This window comes from Microcebus murinus, chromosome 19, assembly GCF_040939455.1.
Source record: "Microcebus murinus isolate Inina chromosome 19, M.murinus_Inina_mat1.0, whole genome shotgun sequence".
NCBI lineage: Eukaryota > Metazoa > Chordata > Mammalia > Primates > Cheirogaleidae > Microcebus > Microcebus murinus.
The window spans coordinates 31,619,557-31,638,519 of record NC_134122.1 but is presented as its reverse complement, the minus strand read 5'-3'; the positions used below and the strand labels follow the sequence as shown (position 1 = coordinate 31,638,519).

General features: G+C 60.0%; 1 protein-coding gene across 4 annotated transcripts in view; it reads right to left on the bottom strand.

Annotated features, from left to right (window-relative positions):
- The window catches only part of CLIP2 (CAP-Gly domain containing linker protein 2), a 67,027-nt gene that overhangs the window by 34,002 nt on the left and 14,062 nt on the right, over positions 1 to 18,963 (bottom strand). For all 4 annotated transcript variants that reach the window (XM_012742223.3, XM_012742225.3, XM_012742226.3 and 1 more), the window contains exons 2-3: positions 16,580 to 16,761; positions 3,902 to 4,458 (exon numbers count right to left, since the gene is read on the bottom strand). In XM_012742223.3, the coding sequence (XP_012597677.1) occupies positions 3,902 to 4,458; positions 16,580 to 16,694 (672 nt within the window). In that variant the 5' untranslated portion in view covers positions 16,695 to 16,761. The remainder of the gene's footprint in view (positions 1 to 3,901; positions 4,459 to 16,579; positions 16,762 to 18,963) is intronic.

Below are 18,963 nucleotides of genomic sequence, written 5' to 3'. Positions count from 1 at the left end.
TGGTCTCAACGCCCCTGGCCCCCACCCCCGTGTCTCCATAGTCAGTCTTGGTTTCTGCTGCTCTGTACATAATTCCAACCTAGAACGTCCTTTCTCTTCCACAACCTAAATCCTAGACTGGGGGCTACCTGGCTGGCTCCGGGGGCTGCCACACCAGGTCACACTGCTTTGAAGCCAACTTCTCCAGGACACATGCAGATTGACCCACCTCCTGGGATGGACTTTCTGGACCACACCCTGGGTTTCCTGGGAACCCCAAGACAGATACACGTAGCACCTCTCCACGGCTCGGGCCAGCCAGGCAGCCCAGTGCCCTGACACGCTCCCTAGGCCTCAAAGGTGCCCAGGACCAGAGCGGGTGGGGGGGGGGGGTGGGCCTCCCCAGAAGAAGGAAATGGAGAGTTGGCCTAGGGCACCAGGATCCAGTGGAGCAGGATCCAGAGGTGTCTCTGCAGACCAGCCAAAGGTACGCTCACCTAAATACTATTCATGCCCCCACCTTTTCTGAGACAGGGTCTTGCTGTGTTGCTCAGGCTGGAGTGCAGTGGTATGATCATAGCTCACTGAACCTCAAACTCCTGGCCTCAAGCGATCCTCCCACCTCTGCCTCCCAGAGTGCTAGGATTACAGGCGTGAGCATTCATGCCTTGGACCCGGGTGGGAAGCAAGTTAACAGAGCTTAGACATCAGGCCCCCTCCCCTGTACAGGCCCCTCATCCCTGCGAGGGGCCCTAGCAATGCATCCAGGGGACTCTGTGCTTTGTAAAACCTGCAGTGATTCTTTGGTATTGTTTTTCCTAAAGAGTCCCCCATCCTCAAATTGTGTAAGTTCAGGCCTCTACCTGGGTCCAGGACGTAACTTTAAAAGGGTGGGGTAGGGACGGGACGGTGACGTGTCAGCAGGCGAGCCGAGCTAGCTGGAGCCTGGCATCAGCAGCGGCCAGGCTGGAGTACAGGGCGGGGCCCACAGGCCTCCACCCTCGTTCACATCCCTCTCCGCTCCTGCCCCCAGAATCCAAGGGCCACGCGTGTGCAGGGCGGTCGCCGTCCACGAGGGAATAAAGGGACGAAGGGCCCATCGCCACCTTGCCACGTGACGCTGGGCAGGCTGTTTCCAGGGCTGAGCCCAGCTTCCTCATCGTAAAACGGGGATACCACCCACTTCATAAAGTGGTGGGAAGGACACAAAGGGACAAGGTACAGAAGTGCTGGGTACAGGCCCAGCAGGGGGCGGGGACACCCCAAGAAAACAGCGTTTCAACCACGGGATGGGACCTACTGGCGGGCCAGGAAGTCAGGTAGCCCGTTCCCATCGCTGCTGCCAACCTCTGATGGGCCAGGGCCCGGTGGACGCTTCCAGAGCAGCGGCAGTGCCTGCCTCGTGCCAGCTTGAGTGCGTCCGCCCCTGCACACCCAGCTTCCGGGCACTGGACACCCCAAGAGGGGCAGCAGTTCCCACCCCTGAAGGGGGAACAGGTGCAAGGGGAGCTCCAGCCAGGACCAAGCTGGGGAGCAACTGGGCCCGTCAGTGAGGCCCAGAGCTGCCACTTCCCACTCCAACTGGGTCGCAGACCCACACCCACGGGCCAGACGCCGCACGACACTGGCCAGGCCTCACACAGCCACAGCCTCGTGGACTACGATGCATTCGCAGGTTTACAGCTCTCTTAATGCCCAACTAAAGCATGAAGCATAAAACATACAACAAGGGTGCTGTGCCATGGCCATTCTGCTGGATGGACATATGGCGAATGAATGAAGGAGGGAAGGAAGGAGGGAAGGAGGATGAGGCTCAGTAAGTGACTTGTTCACAGCCACACAGCTGGAGGGTAGCAGAGAAGGGCATAGACCTGGGCCCAATTTCCCTGCAGTGCCCATGGCCAGCAGGTGCCCTCAGACCCTGAACGCCCCAAAGGACAGTGCAGTGAGACTCCAGGCCATTTGCCTGTGTCCTGCTGGCTTTCCTGGGAGTCACGGTAAGAAGAGTGACAGCCTCAAAACAAGCTCCTTTGACAGGAAGGCTCAAGGGACCAGATGTCTGGCCTGACTTCCTGGCACTGCCCCGCACCCTGCCCTATTCTTGCCCCTCTGATCCTGTCCCCGGCCACCCACTGGCCTCCCTGCTCTTCTCTCAAGCTCTCTAGTATCTCTGGCCACAGGTCTGCCAGGTGCAGGGCTTTGGCCCCACGTCCAGAGGTCAAGGCCAGGCCATTCCCTAGGCTCGGCCCTGACACCGTTCCTCGGGGCAGCCCCAACCAGGCCAGGCCTCCAGGACAGGCTCTCAGAGCCCTGTGGCACTCGGCAGTCTGTAGGAGCCACCAATGTCTGCTCCCTGCGGCTGGACGTCAGGGACCAAGTCTGGCTGTGCCCACCACCAGAACACCCGGGGGAGTTGCAGCCGGGGAGCCAGGCTCTGGGGTGGGCAGGGCCCCCACCCTCGCCAGGCAGCAAGGACACAGCTCGGGGCCACGGGGCAGGCTGGGGGGCTGGCTGGAACCCAGCCCTGCTGTCACTCATACGAGTTACTGAACTTCTCTGAGCCTCAGTTTCTCACCCATAAAGTGGGGATGAAAATGACATTACAGCATGGGTTGGAGGATCTGGCCAGGCAACGGGGGTACACATTTCCACTGGCCCCCCACCTCTACCCCAAATGCTCTTCCCAGAAGCCTCCAGGAGAAACCTTGGCCCTGCGGGAAGGGGTCCCAGAGCAGGGAAGGAGGATCTCAGGCAGCAATACCTGTTGGGGTCCCTGCCTCAGGGAGGAACACCCCCACTGTGCCCAGGACGCCTGGCTGACAGGACGCAGGGACCCCAGCAGTATCCAGCTAGCTACGTCCCACGGCACCTCACACCCCAGCAGACATGGTCAGAGACGTCCCCATGTGCTGCACCCACCCCCCTCAATGCTACAGTCAGCCCAGGGCCACCTCAGCCACAGGTCTGGCACAGCAGGACACAACTCTGTCCCATCCCCCTGGGCACCCCAGCCCAGGTCCCTGCCGTGTCCAGACTCTGAGGGACTTGAGAGCCACTGCCCCCCTTCCAACCGGGGCCCAAGAGCTGGGACCACCAGCGAAGGGGGACCCCTGGCAGGAAGCCTTCAGCTCTAGGGACCCGAATCTCTTGGCTCCAACGACACTGACTGCTCAGGTCACAGCTGATCTGGGTCTGCACACCTTTTCTTTGTTGCTACTTTTCTTAACGAGGTATTCATCTATCAACACGGTAAAACAGATTAAAGCAAATTTTTCTAAAAACACGTGAGACGAACTTGGAGTGGATGCTCTGGAAGGCTGTTTTCTGCGGGGCTGGTCCCCGTGGTCACGCCCACAGGGCTCTGAGCAGCTGCAGGTGCAGACTCCAGGCCCAGTTCGCCTCCACGTCGTGGAAAGCGGATGTACACGATGGGACAGAGCCCTGCGCTCCCCCACACAGCCTGGACAGGACCCGGGAGAGAGACCGCCCGAGTGTACCCACGTTGGATGGCCCAGAGATCTTAAGAGCTCTAGTCCTCAGTCTTTTCCAGTACATTCTTAGCACGTGCGTGCTGGCAGGCTGGATCAACAGATAACATCAATAACAACTAATATTTACAGGGCACTTACTAAGTATCAAGCGCCGTCTAAACACACAAGAAGTATTAATGCATTTCAGACTATGAGTGAGGAGCTATTAAAATTCCCATTTTATAGATGGGACAACTGAGGCCCAGAAAGGTTAAGACACTTGCCCAGAGTCACACAGCAACAACCTCTACAGCCCACGTTACCTGTGTCCCTTGTCACTCTGCGTGGTTCCGATGAGGAACGTGCGCCCCAGCCTGGACCCTGCCTCAGCTTGCCCACGTGGGGCAGAGGGTGGAGGGAAGGGAGGCCGGGCCCAGAGCGCCCACACTCACCAGCACTCGGTCTCCCAGGCGCAGGTCCTTGTCACCTCGCTTCACAGAGCCGCTGTCCGAGAGGTTGGAGCCCGACTCGTTGCCCGTCTTGACGGAGCTGTTGAGGACGCTCTCCCGCAGCGGGATGACGCGGCTGCTCAGCGGGGGCGTGGCCGTGCCCGAATGCAGCGACAGGTTCTGGGCGGTCAGCGACTCCACCGAGTGGGCGTCGCTGCCCGAGCCCTCGGCCGTGGGCTGCCGTGTGAGCTTGGAGGGCCGCGTGAAGATGCCCTGCAGGGCCGGGCACTCGAAGTAGCGCACGCCGCCCACTGCGCCGTCATTCTTGCCCACCGGGTCGTCCAGCACCACGCCTGCCCACTGGCCCGGCGCGAACTGCGTCTCGCCCAGGTACTGCACCACGCCCGGCTTCACGCCGTTCACCCACACCCGCTCGCCCAGCACGAAGTCCCCCAGGAAGTCATCGCCCACCTCGGCCACCTTCGGGCCCGGCTTCTCGGGGGCAGCAGCTGCGGCCGGGGAGGAGGAGGGGCCCGACGCCTGCTTGTGCAGGGGGGAGCCTGCGGACAGGGGAGGGAGAGGCAGCGGTCAGGGCTGGGTGGGACCTGGATCCCCGGCGCAGAGAAGAGGCAGGGCCAGAAGATGCCTGACGGGGAAACTGAGGCAGACAGGCCTGGCAGGGTGGCCTTGGGTGGCAGGTCATCCCCAGGTCTCTCCTTCCTCTTCCAGCCCCTCTGGAAGGTTCTCAGGAAAGCACTTCCTCAGAAGCAACAGCTGCTTCCCACTGCTCAAGGCCACTCCAAGTCCAGGGCCAGGATGAAGCCACTCTCGAGGGGTACAAGCCACCACTCCCCCCCGGTGGGCTTAGGCCTTCCACTGTTAACCCAAGACCACTGTGGCTCCTATGTGGGACCCAGACGGTGTACGGGTGGTCTCAGGGACTCCTCCTTGTCCCCAGACAGCTCCCAGCCTTGCAAAAGGCTCCCAACCTGCTCCCTGACAGCCCGGAATGGTCACAGCCACAGACATCTTGGGCAAGGAAGGAGCCAGGAGACCCTCTCATTCCCTCCCGAGCCTGCCCGCTCCCCACCCACAGGCCCCAGGGCTCCACAGACCCAGGAAAGTGGGAGGGAGGGGCGGGAGGTGGAAGCAGGCATGTAACCATTGCCACTCCCAGGACCACACTCTGGGCTCTCTGGCTTGACCTGGGCTTAGGGGTCCCCTCATCCAGGCCCCCCTTATAAGAAGAATGACTCTGAGGCCCAGAGAGGCAAGGAGCTTGCCCAAGGCCACACAGCACAAATGGGACTCAAACCCATGGAGGGGCTGCCTCCTGGGCCTGGGCCCTGATGTGCCACTGATACAGATGGAAGGGAGGTGACTTGCTCAAGGTCACTCATGACCACAAAGCAGGCCTTGCAGCCTTGTGGACGTGTGTGTGTCAGGCTCCCAACTTGACTGCGGCTTGGGACCTGGTCCCCACGCACGGCCTGCTGAACCCATCCACTTGGCCTCCCTGTCCCGGGCTGCCTGTGCACCTGCACCTCTAGCTGTTGGGGCTGCCCCCGCTTCCTGCCAGACCCAGCGTCAGGCAGAGAATCCTCCACTCCAGGGGCTTTCCAGCGTGTGACACGCCATGGCGACCACGGGCAAGCAGATGCCCCCACGCCTCGCTTCTGCTCCGTTCCCAGGAGGCCAGTGGAGGGGCTGCAGGGCAGCGGCCCCACCAGCAGCCTCTGAGCCCCAGGCCTGGCCAGATGCTCTCACAATGGCCCCCCATCCAGCCACTGCCCCCAAGGCGGAAGCCCACTCTCGAGCAGAGCTTCAAGGGTGCAAGCACACGGCCCACCCTGGGGGCATTGGCCGCAGTGGCAGAAGCTCGTGGCCACCCAGTACAGCAGGCCCTGACTGTGGGTGGGGCTCCCTCCCGCTTATGAGCTCGGCTCCAGGAATATCGATGGGCTTTGCTGCTGCACTTCATAACAACACGGTAATCACACCCCGGCCCGAGCCTCTGCGCCAACAGCTCCACACACAGCAGCTCGCCCGACCTCGGATGTGCCAGGTGCTTTACCTGGGCTCCCAGACAGCAGGCAGCAAGCCAAGCTCTGGCCAAAGGCCTCTGCTCTGGGTGCAGGACAATTCCTCTGACAAACACGCACCAAGCCCTTGCCATGCCAAGCCATTCTACAGTCACCCCAAATCTCAGACTCCCCTGAAGGGACCAGTTTCACAGAATCTGACCAAACCCTACAGCCCCCTGCAAGCAGGGAACAATCTTGTCTTCACTCCTGTGTGCGCAAGGGTGCCCCTGTCTCTCCTGTTTAGAAGACAGCCCTGGGAGTGCCCTGGACTGGGTGACCCCAGGGCTCTTCACTTCCTCGCGATCTCAGGAGGCGGGGCTGCAGCAGACCGAGCTCGGACCCATCTCCTCCCGGGCCTGCTCCGTCCCACCACGTGCACCTGGGGAGGCTAGTTAATGCCTCAAAGCCCCCGTTTCCTTCCGCACCTTTGTCATAGGCTTGTTCTAGGACGGCAGACAGAAACTGCCTGGAACAGTGCCTGGCCCATGCAAATGGACAAAAAAAATGCTATTACTCCAATTTTGACGAGAATGATTTATGTTCAAACTAAGGGATTTAAGAAAATTTAAAAACACAAGGCCCAGGAGTTGGACGAAGGACTTCTAGCAGGTTCTGGTAACCTCGGGCAAGCCGCCCTGCCCCTCACTAAAATGAGGCGGGGTGGATGGGCCCCACGGTTGTAAAACCCCAAGCGGGAGCACCTGGCCCTTGCAGACCTTGTCATGATGGTTCCCTGCACCCAGGCCAGGCTCCCAGGAGTGCACGGCTCTGATCTAGGACAATCTTGTATTCCAGGCAGCTTCTGCTGGGACCATGCCAATAACCGAACTGGGAAGCCACACGCACGTGCGCACATACACACACACAGGCACATGCACGCACCCCCTGGCCCATGGTGACTGTCTGCCTCAATTCCTGCCGCCAGGTCGGCGGGCCCCTTCCTTAGGAAGCTGCTCTGAAAAGCACCGAAGAGGGAGGAAGCTACAGATGAACTGGTGCCCAGGCCCTCGTCACCACCAACACAGGTTAACGTTATTAAAATAGCAGCTGCATTACTAAGTGCCAACTGCAACTGCATGCCCCTTAATGGTCTGGGCACTTTTGACACACTACATTCTTACCTTGCAGATTAGGAAACTTGCCCAGGTCACCCAGGCGAGTGGGGCCCAGCTGGTCTGGCTCTGGGCCTTCCCTCTCGGCCAAGCACAGGAGGGGACCTGCAGACATCGGCTCTCCGCCCTCACCTATTTCTAGAACACTTGCCCATGCAGGGAGGCTCCGTGACCTCTGCCAACTGTAGCCCAGGTGAGAGCTTCTACCTGTCCCCTTTGCTCAGAGCACAGATGAGGATTCCCAGGTTGAAGGGGACCCCGCGTGGCTATTCTTGGCAGGAAGCTGCCCGCCCAGCTGTCCTCCTCCCCAGCTGTCCCAGCCCAGGCAGACCCTCAGGTAATCTCTCCCCAACCCCTGCCCCTTCCAGGGGTCACAGGCCCAGGGACCAGTTGTTTCAACAGCTGCTAAAATCCAGGTCGCAAGCCTGTGGCAACTGCACACGGGGGCTTTGCTTCATTTCTCGTCTTTGTAGCGGCAACCCTGGCTGCCCCGGCACCCTTGGGATAAAACCCTCATCAAATTCCCCAACACGCTGGGAAGTGTTCAGCTGCCCAAGGCTGGGAGAGCACGGAAAACCCCCTCACTCCAGGGAGTCAATAGCAGCATGCTGGCTAGGCCTGGCCAGGCCCCTTCCCATCTCTGCGCCTCAGTTTCCCCATGAGACAACAAAGAGCTAGGTCAGAAACAGCTATGTCTTGTCCAGCACTGACATTCTACATGTCCTGCCTCTTCTCTCAGGGGACCCAGTGGGTAGGCATCAGAGTTTTCCAGACCTGGCTGTCTGGCTGGTCCCCAGCCCACACCTCACAGGCCAGTCTAAGGCAGGCTGTCTGGGAGCTCCCTGCGGGCAGGGCCCGGCCCCACCTCCCTCCAAGCTCCTCAGCACACCCCACGACTCCCAGCCAGACCCAGTGATGCAGGCTTAAGCCTCACACAGGCAGTTGACCCCTCCCTAGACAGTGGTTCCTGCTCAGACGAGGGGCATGGAGGAATCTAATGCGGGTTTCAAGTTCAAAGACTTTAATGAAGTCTTTGAAACAAAGAACTTTAATGAAAAGGGCCTAAGGCCGGTCATGGTGGCTAATGCCTGTAATCCCAGCACTTCAGGAGGCCAAGGTACGAGGATCACTTGAGCCCAGGAGTTTGGGACCAACCTGGGCAAATGTATCAAGACCTCGTCTCTACAGAAAAATTTTAAAATTAGCCAGGTGTGCTGGTACACGCCTGTAGTCCTAGCTACTCCGGAGGCTGAGGCAGGAGAGCACCTGAGCCCAGGAGGTGGAGGCTGCAGTGAGCTATAATCTATAATTCTGGCCACTGTCCTCCAGGCTGGGGAACAGAGTAAGACTGCATCTCTTAAAAAAAGAAAAAGAGGCTGGGCGCAATGGCTCACGCCTGTAATCCTAGCACACTGGGAGGCCGAGGCAGGAGGATTGCTTGAGCTCAGGAGTTCAAGACCAGCCTGAGCAAGAGCAAGACTCTATCTCTACAAAAAAAAAAAACAAGAAAAAAGAAAAAAAAACTACATATATATATATATGTATGTGTGTGTGTGTATATATATATATAAAAGCTGGGTGCTGTGGTGTGCGCCTGTAGTCCCAGCTACTCAGGAGGCTGAGGTAGGAGGATCCCTTGAGCCCAGGATTTGGAGGTTGCTGTGAGCTAGGCTGACACCACGGCACTCTACTCAGGGAAACGAAGTAAAACTCTGTCTCAAAACAAAAGAAAAAAAAACAAAACACTAATAAATTCTCCTTGTAGAACACCCACATGGTACAGGAAGAATAATGAAGTTGGTCCCCACGGCTCTCTCCAGGACAGATCACTCCCCCGGCAGAGAGACCTGCCCGCCCAGTGGCTGCCTCGTCCGAGATGTACCCCAGAACAATACAGGCAACACCTGAGCCCAAGGGACCCCCCTCCTCAGCTGCTCCTCCGTCCTGCCCACCCACCCACGCCCTCAAGCCACAGCCCCTCACTGCTCTTCCCTCCCACCAAGCTAGTCACTCGCAGGATCCAGCAACCCGGAGGAGACCACTCCTAAAGGAGACCACGCCTCCCTCCCAGGTCTCGGAGGCCTTCCGGGGATTTCGTGCCCTGCTGGCACAGCAGCTTCCAGAGGGTCCCCCAGCCCCACTGCAGCTTTCCCCCCACAGCCATCAGAACAGCAACCCCAGCCACACCGTGCCCCCCTGCATTTTAACTCGATGCAGGGATCACTTTCTACGTAACCTTTGACTTTTATAATGAGCCCATGTAATAAAACGAATAAAGTGTAATAAAGACAAAACGTAATATTTTTTTAAAAGGGGAAAATAAAGGGAATGCACTCTTTGGCCCATTTCCCAAGGAAATAATGCAGAAAGAAAAAACTGACTCCTTGTCTTGTCCTTCACAGAAATGAAAAACTAAACCTAAGTGCCCCCCGAATGGGGGAGCAGCCGCACAAATTATTGTCAAGTCATTCAGATTATTAATCGATCTTTAAAATTTCTCTCTCCAGGCTGGGAGAGTGACGCGTGGTGAGAAAGCAGAGCTCAGGCTGTCCCCACGCCCCACACGGGACACGGATGTCTGGGCGTGGAGGCGTGGGGACGTGAAGACGATAAGAAGGAATCGATCAAGGAAAACCAAGAGGGACCCTGCAGGGACCCACAACGATGGCATGCCTCGATGGCCTCAGAGGGAAAAAAGCATCCCACGCTAGGACCTGGTCCCTCGAGGAGGCGGTCACCTCCCTAAATGTTCCACAGAACACAGTTCCTCGGGATGGCACTAGGCATTATGAAAATAATTTAACTTCCAAGTTCAAACAAGCCTGAGAAACAGCAGCTCAAAGAAAGGTAAGGGCACTTTCCTGCAGGACTTTTCAGAGCCTTTACTGTACCAATGACCACTGTGAGTACTAGGGAGGGGCTACAAATAAGGTGACCACATGATTCAACAGCCAAACCCGGACACCTCCAGGAGCGAGAGGTGCTCTTAATATAGCATCACGCCAAGACCACAGGCGTCAACTAGGGCTGTGCCAGGGAAGGCATGGTCCCCCTGCTGTAAGTACAGCGCTTTCCTCACTTTCCTCTTGGCCTCACCTACGGAAGCCCCCTGCCCATCCAGACCAGCTCCAACACCGCTCACCTGCAGCCATCCCAGGCGGTCCCCTGCGTCTCTCTCCCACAACCCCATGAGCCTCAGCTCCCCCTTGATGCGCACGGCCGCTTCCCACGCTGCCGGGTGCCTATCTGGGCCCCTCCGGGAGCACGAGCCCTGGGAGGTGGACCCACGCCGACTCCCCGCTCCATCCGCCGGAGTCCCTGGGCTGAAATGCAGACCGGCCACCACCCTGACGACCCCTCCTTGGTAACCCCCGAGGGACAATGCACAAATGCCCCACACACCCCAAGCTCCCTCCTCTCCCCAGAAGGAGCTCAAAGGCGGAGGTCACGCAGGAAGGGACAGGATCTCCACAGCGTTGGCACCAGGAGCTCCCACCCAGGTCCACCCTCCAACAGTGCCTGCCGATTCGGCGTCCAGGGAGGACTGAGTCTACGTCTCCCGCCCACCCTGACCAAGGAGAGGCCCCTCTGGAGCTCGCCCACCTCTACGGCCACCCCAGGCTGGGCATGCCCCACTACCCTGCCTCTGCAGCGTCTGTCCCCGGAGAAGGGACCCTCCACCAGCCCACACCGCCCGAGTCCTGAGGACTGCAGGCGTCCTTCCTGAACCAGACGGAACTCAGAAGCCCCCTTCTCTTCCCCCTCCTCCCATCCATCCCCCCCCCCAGCCAGGAGAACAGAGCCCCCCCACCCCACCCAGCACACTCAGCCGGGAACCCAGAGCGGGAGCCACACGGAGACTTACCCTGGAAAGAGCAGAGCCAGCTCCCCATGGAGAAGCCCTGCAGCCAGGCCACCGGGCAGGCAGCACTGGCAGCCGGGCCCCCACCCCCACCCCGGCCAGATCGATCCGGACAACGACGTCAGGAGCATTAGGAGGCAGCCCTGCCCCCACCCCCCGGCCACAGCACCGTGGGCTTGGCTTCCCCGTCCTGACGCCATTAAAAAGTTTAGGATGTGGTTAGCGGAGGAGGCTGGAGACGCTGACCTTGAAGGGATGAGTGCTGCCCGGGCCGCGAGAGGCCTGGCTCTGCCCAGGTTTGCCCAGCATCTCGGGCAAGTCACTTAAAATGGGTCGATCCCACCTGCCCTCCTGGGGCCAGGGAGGCTCAGAAAGCACATGGGTACAGAGAAGAAAGACGTCACCCTCTGGGGGATGAGGGCTGATGTCCTTCTGTGGGCCCCCTGGGACACTCAGGCTGGCTCCCAGGTCTGGAGCACCCATGGGGTACCAGGGCGTCCGAGGTCCGTGAGCCAGACTGAACCCCTCAGGGCCCAGCCCTGTAACCCAGCCAGGGGGCCACATACAGGACGTGGACCCTGCTCCAAGGAGGACAGCAGGTGCCAGTGGCCCAAGCCAGCTCTAGACCCAGCCCTGCCACTCCCTGGCCCTATAACTCATCTTTAACACGGACAGGAGGGCAGCTACCTCCCTGGGCCGTTGACAACGAAGAAACCAGCTTGCGACACCGTGGCTGTCAAAGCCTCTGGGCTTGGGCCACAGTGGGAGGGGCAGGGGGGCCCTTCCGGGACCCGCCTGCCCTGTCGGAGGGGCAGGGCAGAGGGACTTGGCAGAGACTCATGGTGGCCCCCCGCACGCAGCAGCCCGTGGTTGCTCACCCAAGTCATGCAGCACACCCTTCTCATGGGGGCCCAGGGGAGCGCTTCCCAACACTTGCCCCGCCTGCAGCTCAGAACCACCCAGGGAGGGGCTGAGCCTGCCACCCACAGCTGCGAGGTCCCTTCCTCCCCATGATTCAAGGCCCTGTTGGACCCCGCCTGAGCCAGAGGAGGGTGCAGCCCAGCAGCACCTCAGGCCACCAGCCTGGACGCTGGACCCCCTGCGCCTGGCCAGGCCCAGGATGAGCTAGCTGTAAGCGTCCAGCCTGCCCCAGTCGCAGCTCCCCAGCTCCCTGCTGGGACCCAGCACCCACCCTGGCCCCTTATCCCCTGGAGTCCTCAGACATCTCAAACCTCGAGGCCTTGCAGCCACTCGCCCCTCTGCCAGGACAGTCTTCCCCTAACTGCAGCTGGGATGGCTCGCACCTGTCACTCAGATCTTTGCCCCATTGCCACCACCTGAACGAGGCCTTCCCTGACCACCCCACCTGCAGCACCTCCAGGCGTGCTCCATCACACACAGCTGGGCTGTCCCCAGCCCGCTGTGCCGTCCAGGCCCTTGCACCCAGGTGGGTCCCAGACCGCCCTCCTGCTCACCTGCTCTGATCACCTCTCCCTTCCAGCCCCGGCCACCTCCTGATGAGAACCCCCCTCAAATGCTGCTGCCAGTGTCACAGCTCTGGGGACACAGCCCTCCCATCTCCACCAGGCGGGCAGCGGGGCACCAGTCCAAACCCTGTCCCTCGGCCAGACCCTCCGCCGGAGGCTGAGCTCATGCTTGGGAGGCAGCCACGGCCCCGTTCCCAGGGCAGAGGCACCCCCACCCGACCACGGCCAGGCTGTGGCCTCTGCCAGACCCATCCCGAGGCACCGTGTGCCCCCACATATGGTCCAGCCCCTCAGACAGCGGAGGGCCAGGTGCATGGGCAGGTGAGGGAGCCTGAGGGACCGACAGGACCCCTGAGGGCACTGTCCCCCCTGGTGCTTCCACCTGCCCCTCCGCCCCAGAGGCTTTTGTTGCACAGACCCTGGCACAGGAACAAAAGCAGCCCCTTTCCCTCCCAAAGGGTTTGCTGCCTTAGCCAACTGCTCCCGGCTGGCCGCCCGCCCCCAGCCTGGGTGTCTGGCACTGCCCTGCAAAGGCAGCGTGGGGGCCAGAGTGGGGACGGAGGGCAGCGCCAGGCCCAGCACAGCCTCTGCTGCCATCACCCCCTCAGTCACCCGTGGGGCGTGGCTGTCCAATCGATCCCCTTCGCGGAGGGACACCTCCTCCCTCCGAGCAGCCCTGCAGGCTGGGGGCCCAGACAGACCACCCCGCCCGCCCTCAGGGGCCCCCAGACCACCAGGCATGCCACACGGCCACATGGCCACACTGCCCTCCATTCCCTGGAGGGACCATTATGTGGCCATTCAAAAGGCCACCAGGTGACACTGTGGTAGCACAGGGAGATGCTTTCTACATAATGCAATGAAACATGAAAAAGCAGAGTGCAAAATTTGGTACAGCCCATAGTTTAACCGTTTAAAACAACAAATTATGTAATAAGAAAAACGACCGATCGGAAGGAAACGCAGTCACGCATCACTTAAGGGCAGGGACACATTCTGAGAAATGCGTCACCGGTTGATCTCGTCATCGTGCGAAGAACACCATGGAGTGTCCCAGATGGCACGGCCTACTGCCCACCACGAGGCCAGTGCCTCGCAGCCGCTGTTGTGGGCTGCAGACCCGTGCAGGATGTCGCTGCAGGGATACTGGGGGCAACCGATACACGGTGGTGAGCGTTTGTGTGTCTGAACATAGAAAAGGGATGGCCAAAACACGGCATGAAAGATAAAAGACGGTGCACCTGTAGAGGGCACTTACCCGAGTGGAGCCTGCAGCCAGGAAGCATCCCTGGCTGAGTCAGCGAGTGGTGGGTGAATGCGAAGGCCGAGGACGTCAGTGTCTGCTACACACTGTGCCCCGAGGCTACACTACACCGCATTTACTTTAAAAATAAGGTAATAGCGCAACAGGACGTTTGCAGCTCCACTATGATCTCACCGGCCCACAGCACTCCGAAACGTGGCGATCGGTACATGGCTGCTGTCACGAGGCAGTCTGCACTCAGGTTAGGGGGGCAAGGGGTGAGGGACAGGTTAGGGTGTAATGGACATTTCTTCTTTTATCACTTTCAAATTTTTTCTGAAATGACATTACAGATGGTGAAAGGAAAAGAAATTAATCCTTAACGAGTTTTGTACCTGCAGGCACTTCACATTCATTAGCTCACTTGATCCCATCAGGGAGATGCTGTCATCCCATGTTTGGCTCAGAGAGGTTAAGGAACTCTCTCAGCATCACACAGTGTGGGGCAGAGCTAGGAGGGGCAGGAGAGCTGGATCACGTCAGAATCTGGGCCTCTCTTGGTCAGGGAAGAGCACCGTGGGAAGAGCCCAGGAGGTGCAGCAGGGCTCACTCACTCACTGACGATCATACCCCAGCCACGGCTGGGCCAGGCTCGCGCCCTTCTCTGGCCACTGGGCCGCACAACCCCATCCCCCACTGGACCAAGCTCGGCCTACTGGGTGCCTTTGCCCATGTCCTTCCCCCAGTGCCTGCAGGTCCCTCCTCCTCTCCTTCACACTGACAATCCCCACTCCACCCCCATCCTCAAGGCTGAGCTCATTCAGGTTTCTTCCAGGAAGTCCTCCCTGATTTCATGCTAGTGAGCCCCTTGGCCTCCCACAGCCCGGTAGTGAGTGCAGACGTTCCTGCCTGGACGGCCACAGGCTTCCTCACAGGTCTCCCCATGCCTGTCCCTTGCACCACAACCCATTCTCACACGCTGGCACAAGGGATGAGAAGGTCTGGGCCACTCCTCTGCTCACATCCTCCAGCAGTTCCCACCCCCACATCTTGCCCTCCACGACCTGCCTCTGCGCCCTCCCCAACTTCTTTCCACCTCCCCTCTACCCAGACTTGTCTTCTTTCTCTTTCTTAACAAATCGAATTCATCCCTGCCACAGGGCCTTTGCATCACCCATGACCCTCTGCCCCCACCGTTCTTGCTTGCCTGGCTTCTCCTCATTGCTCGGAATGCCTCCTATGGGTACAGAAGGATTTGCCCCCCGGGAGGGACAGCCAGGGCCTTCCAACGAGGCTGTACTAAGCGGGCTTGCCTGTGTGGGTCTGCCCACAGCTTCCTCACCCTTTCACACTGCCTGTCTGGCCCTGCCCATTGCCCCTGCCTTTGGCTCAAACTTTCCTTGACCCCTTACCCAGGACCCAGAGCGTCCAGTCTGGGCTTTGGTTGTTTTTGTCCCTCTAAACTTCCGTGCCAACCAGGTGCGATGGGCAGCAGCATCCTAACCTGCCGGCTGGAGTGTAATCAAAGCAAGGGCTGTGCCCGAAGATGTTCATCACAGCAATATGTATCAAAGTGAGGAACAAGAAACAATGTAACTTTCAACTGCAGAGAAAGGGTAAGAAAATGTTTCCAATTCCTTCAATCACACTCTGCTTGGTGTAAACCTGCCGTGGCATCCCAGTTATTGGGATGAAAGCGAAACTCCCTGCACACCCCGTGCTGTCCCACCCTAGTCCACCCGTGTCACACCAGGCTGCCCCTCTGCGCGCCAGCCACACCTGCTTGCTTGGGAGCCACACGCAGCTCCCTTCTGCCATGGAGCCCTTGCACGCGCTGTTCCCTCTGCCTGGAACGCCCTCCCCTCTTACCTACAGAACGGTCACCCTGCAGACCTTGGCTCCCACGTCCCACCCAGGGAAGCCTCTGCTGACCTCCCGGACCTGGCCAGGCCGCTGCCACAGGGTCTGATGACACTCAGCCTCCCCGACCAGACTGGGAGCCCCATCAGAGCTGGGACTGCAGCCAGTTTTGCTCAGAGTGAGAGCTCCAGTGGCTAGGACGGTGCAGACAAAGCTGGCCCCTAAGTTCTGTTCGTTGAATGAAGAGGGTGTTTTACAGCCAGTCGAAATGATGTACATGTGAGGTTCTTAATGACATAAAAAAATGCACTTGATCATAATAATTAAAAGGCAAAAAGCAGGTTTTCATGTTGTATACGAAACAAGATTGCAAATAGGTGAGAAAAAAGGTGGAAGGAGGTATAGCAAATTAATAGTAGTTGCCTTTAGCAGGTGGGATTTGGGTGATTTTACCCCTAAGTCAAACTTTCCAAATATTGCTCCGTGAGCTAGCTTAGATTTATCATCAGAAATAGCAAATAAATAACAGCTGCCCTCTGCCCACTGCCCTCAGGCCTGGCGCTTCCTGCCAGGACACCTGGGCCTGCCCTAGGGAGACCAGGGGTCAGACGAGGAAAGGTGAAAGGGCGAGGTCTGTGTGGGCAGAAGGCTGGTGGGAAGACGAGACAGGCTCCGGGAAGGCAGTCTCGGACCCCGGAGGGGGATGCACGGGACGGAGGGGCTGGGGTTTGAGCCCTGGCTGCATTCCACTAGCTGACTGACCTTGGGCAAGGTGCCGGAGCTCCCCGAACCCCCATTTCTTCCTCTCTAAGTGGGTCCGGCGGTGGTACCACCTCCCCAGGTCAGGGGAGCCTGAAGAGGGACGATACGAGCCTGCTCCCCGGCTCATTTTTAAAGGGTGCGCAGCCAGACATATGGTTCCAGTGAACCGCTGACCGCCAGGCTGGCAGAGAGGCCTGTGTCCCCGGGGCTGCCCCAGGAGGCCCCCTCCCCCAGGAGACCCCCTAAAACCACCACCCTCAGCCCCACGCACCTTCCTTGGAGCCAGTGGCCGCCGCTGCCGAGGCCGAGCCCGTGGACGTGCGGCCCACGGGGCTGGAGTGCTTCCCCCCGCGCCCGGGGGGCTTCAGGCCGCTGGGCTTCTGCATGGCGGCGCCACTCGGTGGGCGGATGAGGATAAGTGCAGGTCACGTCCTCTCCGCCATCTTCCCTCGCCTGTGGGCAGAGACAGGAGAGACCACGTCATAAGGTCACCGGACCCTGCTGGGGCACTGGCCGGCCCCCTCAGCGCACCCTGACACCGACGCAGTGCCTTCACGGGATTTTGGCACCCCATCCTGCGAGGCAGAAACCATCACCACCCCCAGGGAAACCGAGGCACAGAGCAACAGCTAGCATGGGCGTCCCAGGACACAGGTCCTGTCTGCTGGACTCTGAGGCGGGGCGTGCTGTCCCCGGAATCCGGATCCAACAGGCCTGAGGGTCTGGAGCGGGGGCCGAGTTAACCCCGGGAGCCCGCACAGGGCCGGCAGGCCGGCACGGCCACCAACGTGCTGAGCGTGGCTCTCTCCATAGAGCACACACAGGCAACCCGTGGGTCACTTTCCAGTGGACCTCGAGGACCGGCCTGCAACACACATCCCTCCTGACGTGGGCTGGACGGAGCCAAACCTGTTTCGCCGGCCGGCCCACTGCTTCCCCGCGCCACACGGGCCACACGCCGGCTCTCGGGCTCACCATCCCAGCTCCTGCCTGCTCCATCCCAGGAGTGGGGACGAACACTCGGAGCAGCTGAACCTCAGTCCCCTCCTTGTCCCGTGGGCCACCTGCCTCCACCCCACACCAGGGCATTCTAGCCACCTGCCTTTCCACCTTAAAGCAGAGGAGGGGTGGTGCACACGGCTCGCAGAGGCACTAGCGCCCTACAAAGGGGACTCCTGAGGGGGACAAAGCCTCCAGGTTCCATAGCAACTGGTTTAGGGGACAAGCCCACACCCACCCTCCCCCCGGCCTCTGCTCACAACCCCCTCCTGCACCAAGGAGTCACGGAGGGCTCGCCATGGGCCAGGCGTGTCCTGCCCAGAGCGGCAGGCAGGACGCAGCCTCTGCCCCGGGGAGCACCTGTCGGGGCGAGAGGGAGCACCACAGCCACATGGAGGGCCTCGGGCCCCTGGGAACACAGGAAACAGTGCCCGAGGGCACTCGGCTCTGAGGCAGCAGAGGACGGCACACACCTCGCCTGGGCAGCCGTATCCTTGGTCACAGAATTGTATCCTGTTCTACACAAGCCTTTTTCTTCATTCTCGACCTGTATGACTTCTGTGTGCTGAGCCAACTCCCCCATCCTGGAGGGGACACGCGACCCAGGCCTGGCCGCCCGGACTCCCCGTGGTTGGCTGAGGGAAGATCACCTCTCCCAAGGAACACCAGGCCTGGGCTGTGGCTGGAAGCCAGATGCTGCAGGGCCACCCTGGTTACTGCATGCTAGAGCCTGCCAGGGAACGGGCCAGCACAGAGGCAGCAGAGCTGGTCCCTGCACCTGGGGGGCCTGGATCCAGTTGAGCCTGAAGCCGGCACCTTGGGCTCTTACCTTCCATCAGCCAACAAATCCCCACAGTTTTCCTTTTTCTTGCCTAAACCTACGTGAAGTACCCTGTCACTTGTACCCAAAAACGTTCTGACTAATACAGAAGCCAACCCATAATGCTCATGGCAGGAATGTGCAAAGTGCTCTCAGGCCAGCAGGATGAGTCAGCGATGCCATTACCTGTCCTGGCACAGCCCTGGGACGGATCAGCTCCTCCCGAGGGCTGTCAGCTACGAGAGCAGAGAAAAACGAGCTCCCCAGGGCACGCTGCAGGTTGCCCACATGCCCAGGGGAGCTGACGGGAGGACCGGGCAAGCCTGCCCGCCCTGGCCTGGCCCCCAGAGCCCGCCAAATCCAACATTCCAGCTCCCTGGTACCCCAGGGGTCTGGGCACCAGGAGTCACTTGTCAGGGTGGGGTATGAGGTTGCTCCCTTGCTCCCCGGGAACCTGGCCCTCACCAAGGAACTGGACTGGGGCTTTGGACGTGGCTCTATGTAAGCCCAGCGAGGCTGAGTCAGCAGCTCCGAGCCTGGGGAACTCACTGAGCCAGCAAGTGGGGGTGGTCTCTGGTGACAGCGAATGCCCCACCCTGTGGGTGACCGAACGGACCTCCCACTCCAGTGGCTCAGCCAGGGGCCCGCTGACCTAGGAAATCCTGAGGCAGCCCATCCGCACTCTCGCACACGAGACAGGGGAGGTGTGTCGCTGGCATCGAGGCGGGTGCGAGGACTCCCTCCCTGTCCCTCCCCACCTCCGGGGCCTCTTCCCTGCCCAAAAACCCCACAGAGAAAACAGCTGCACGTCAGATAAAGGACTTGCATTCAGAATA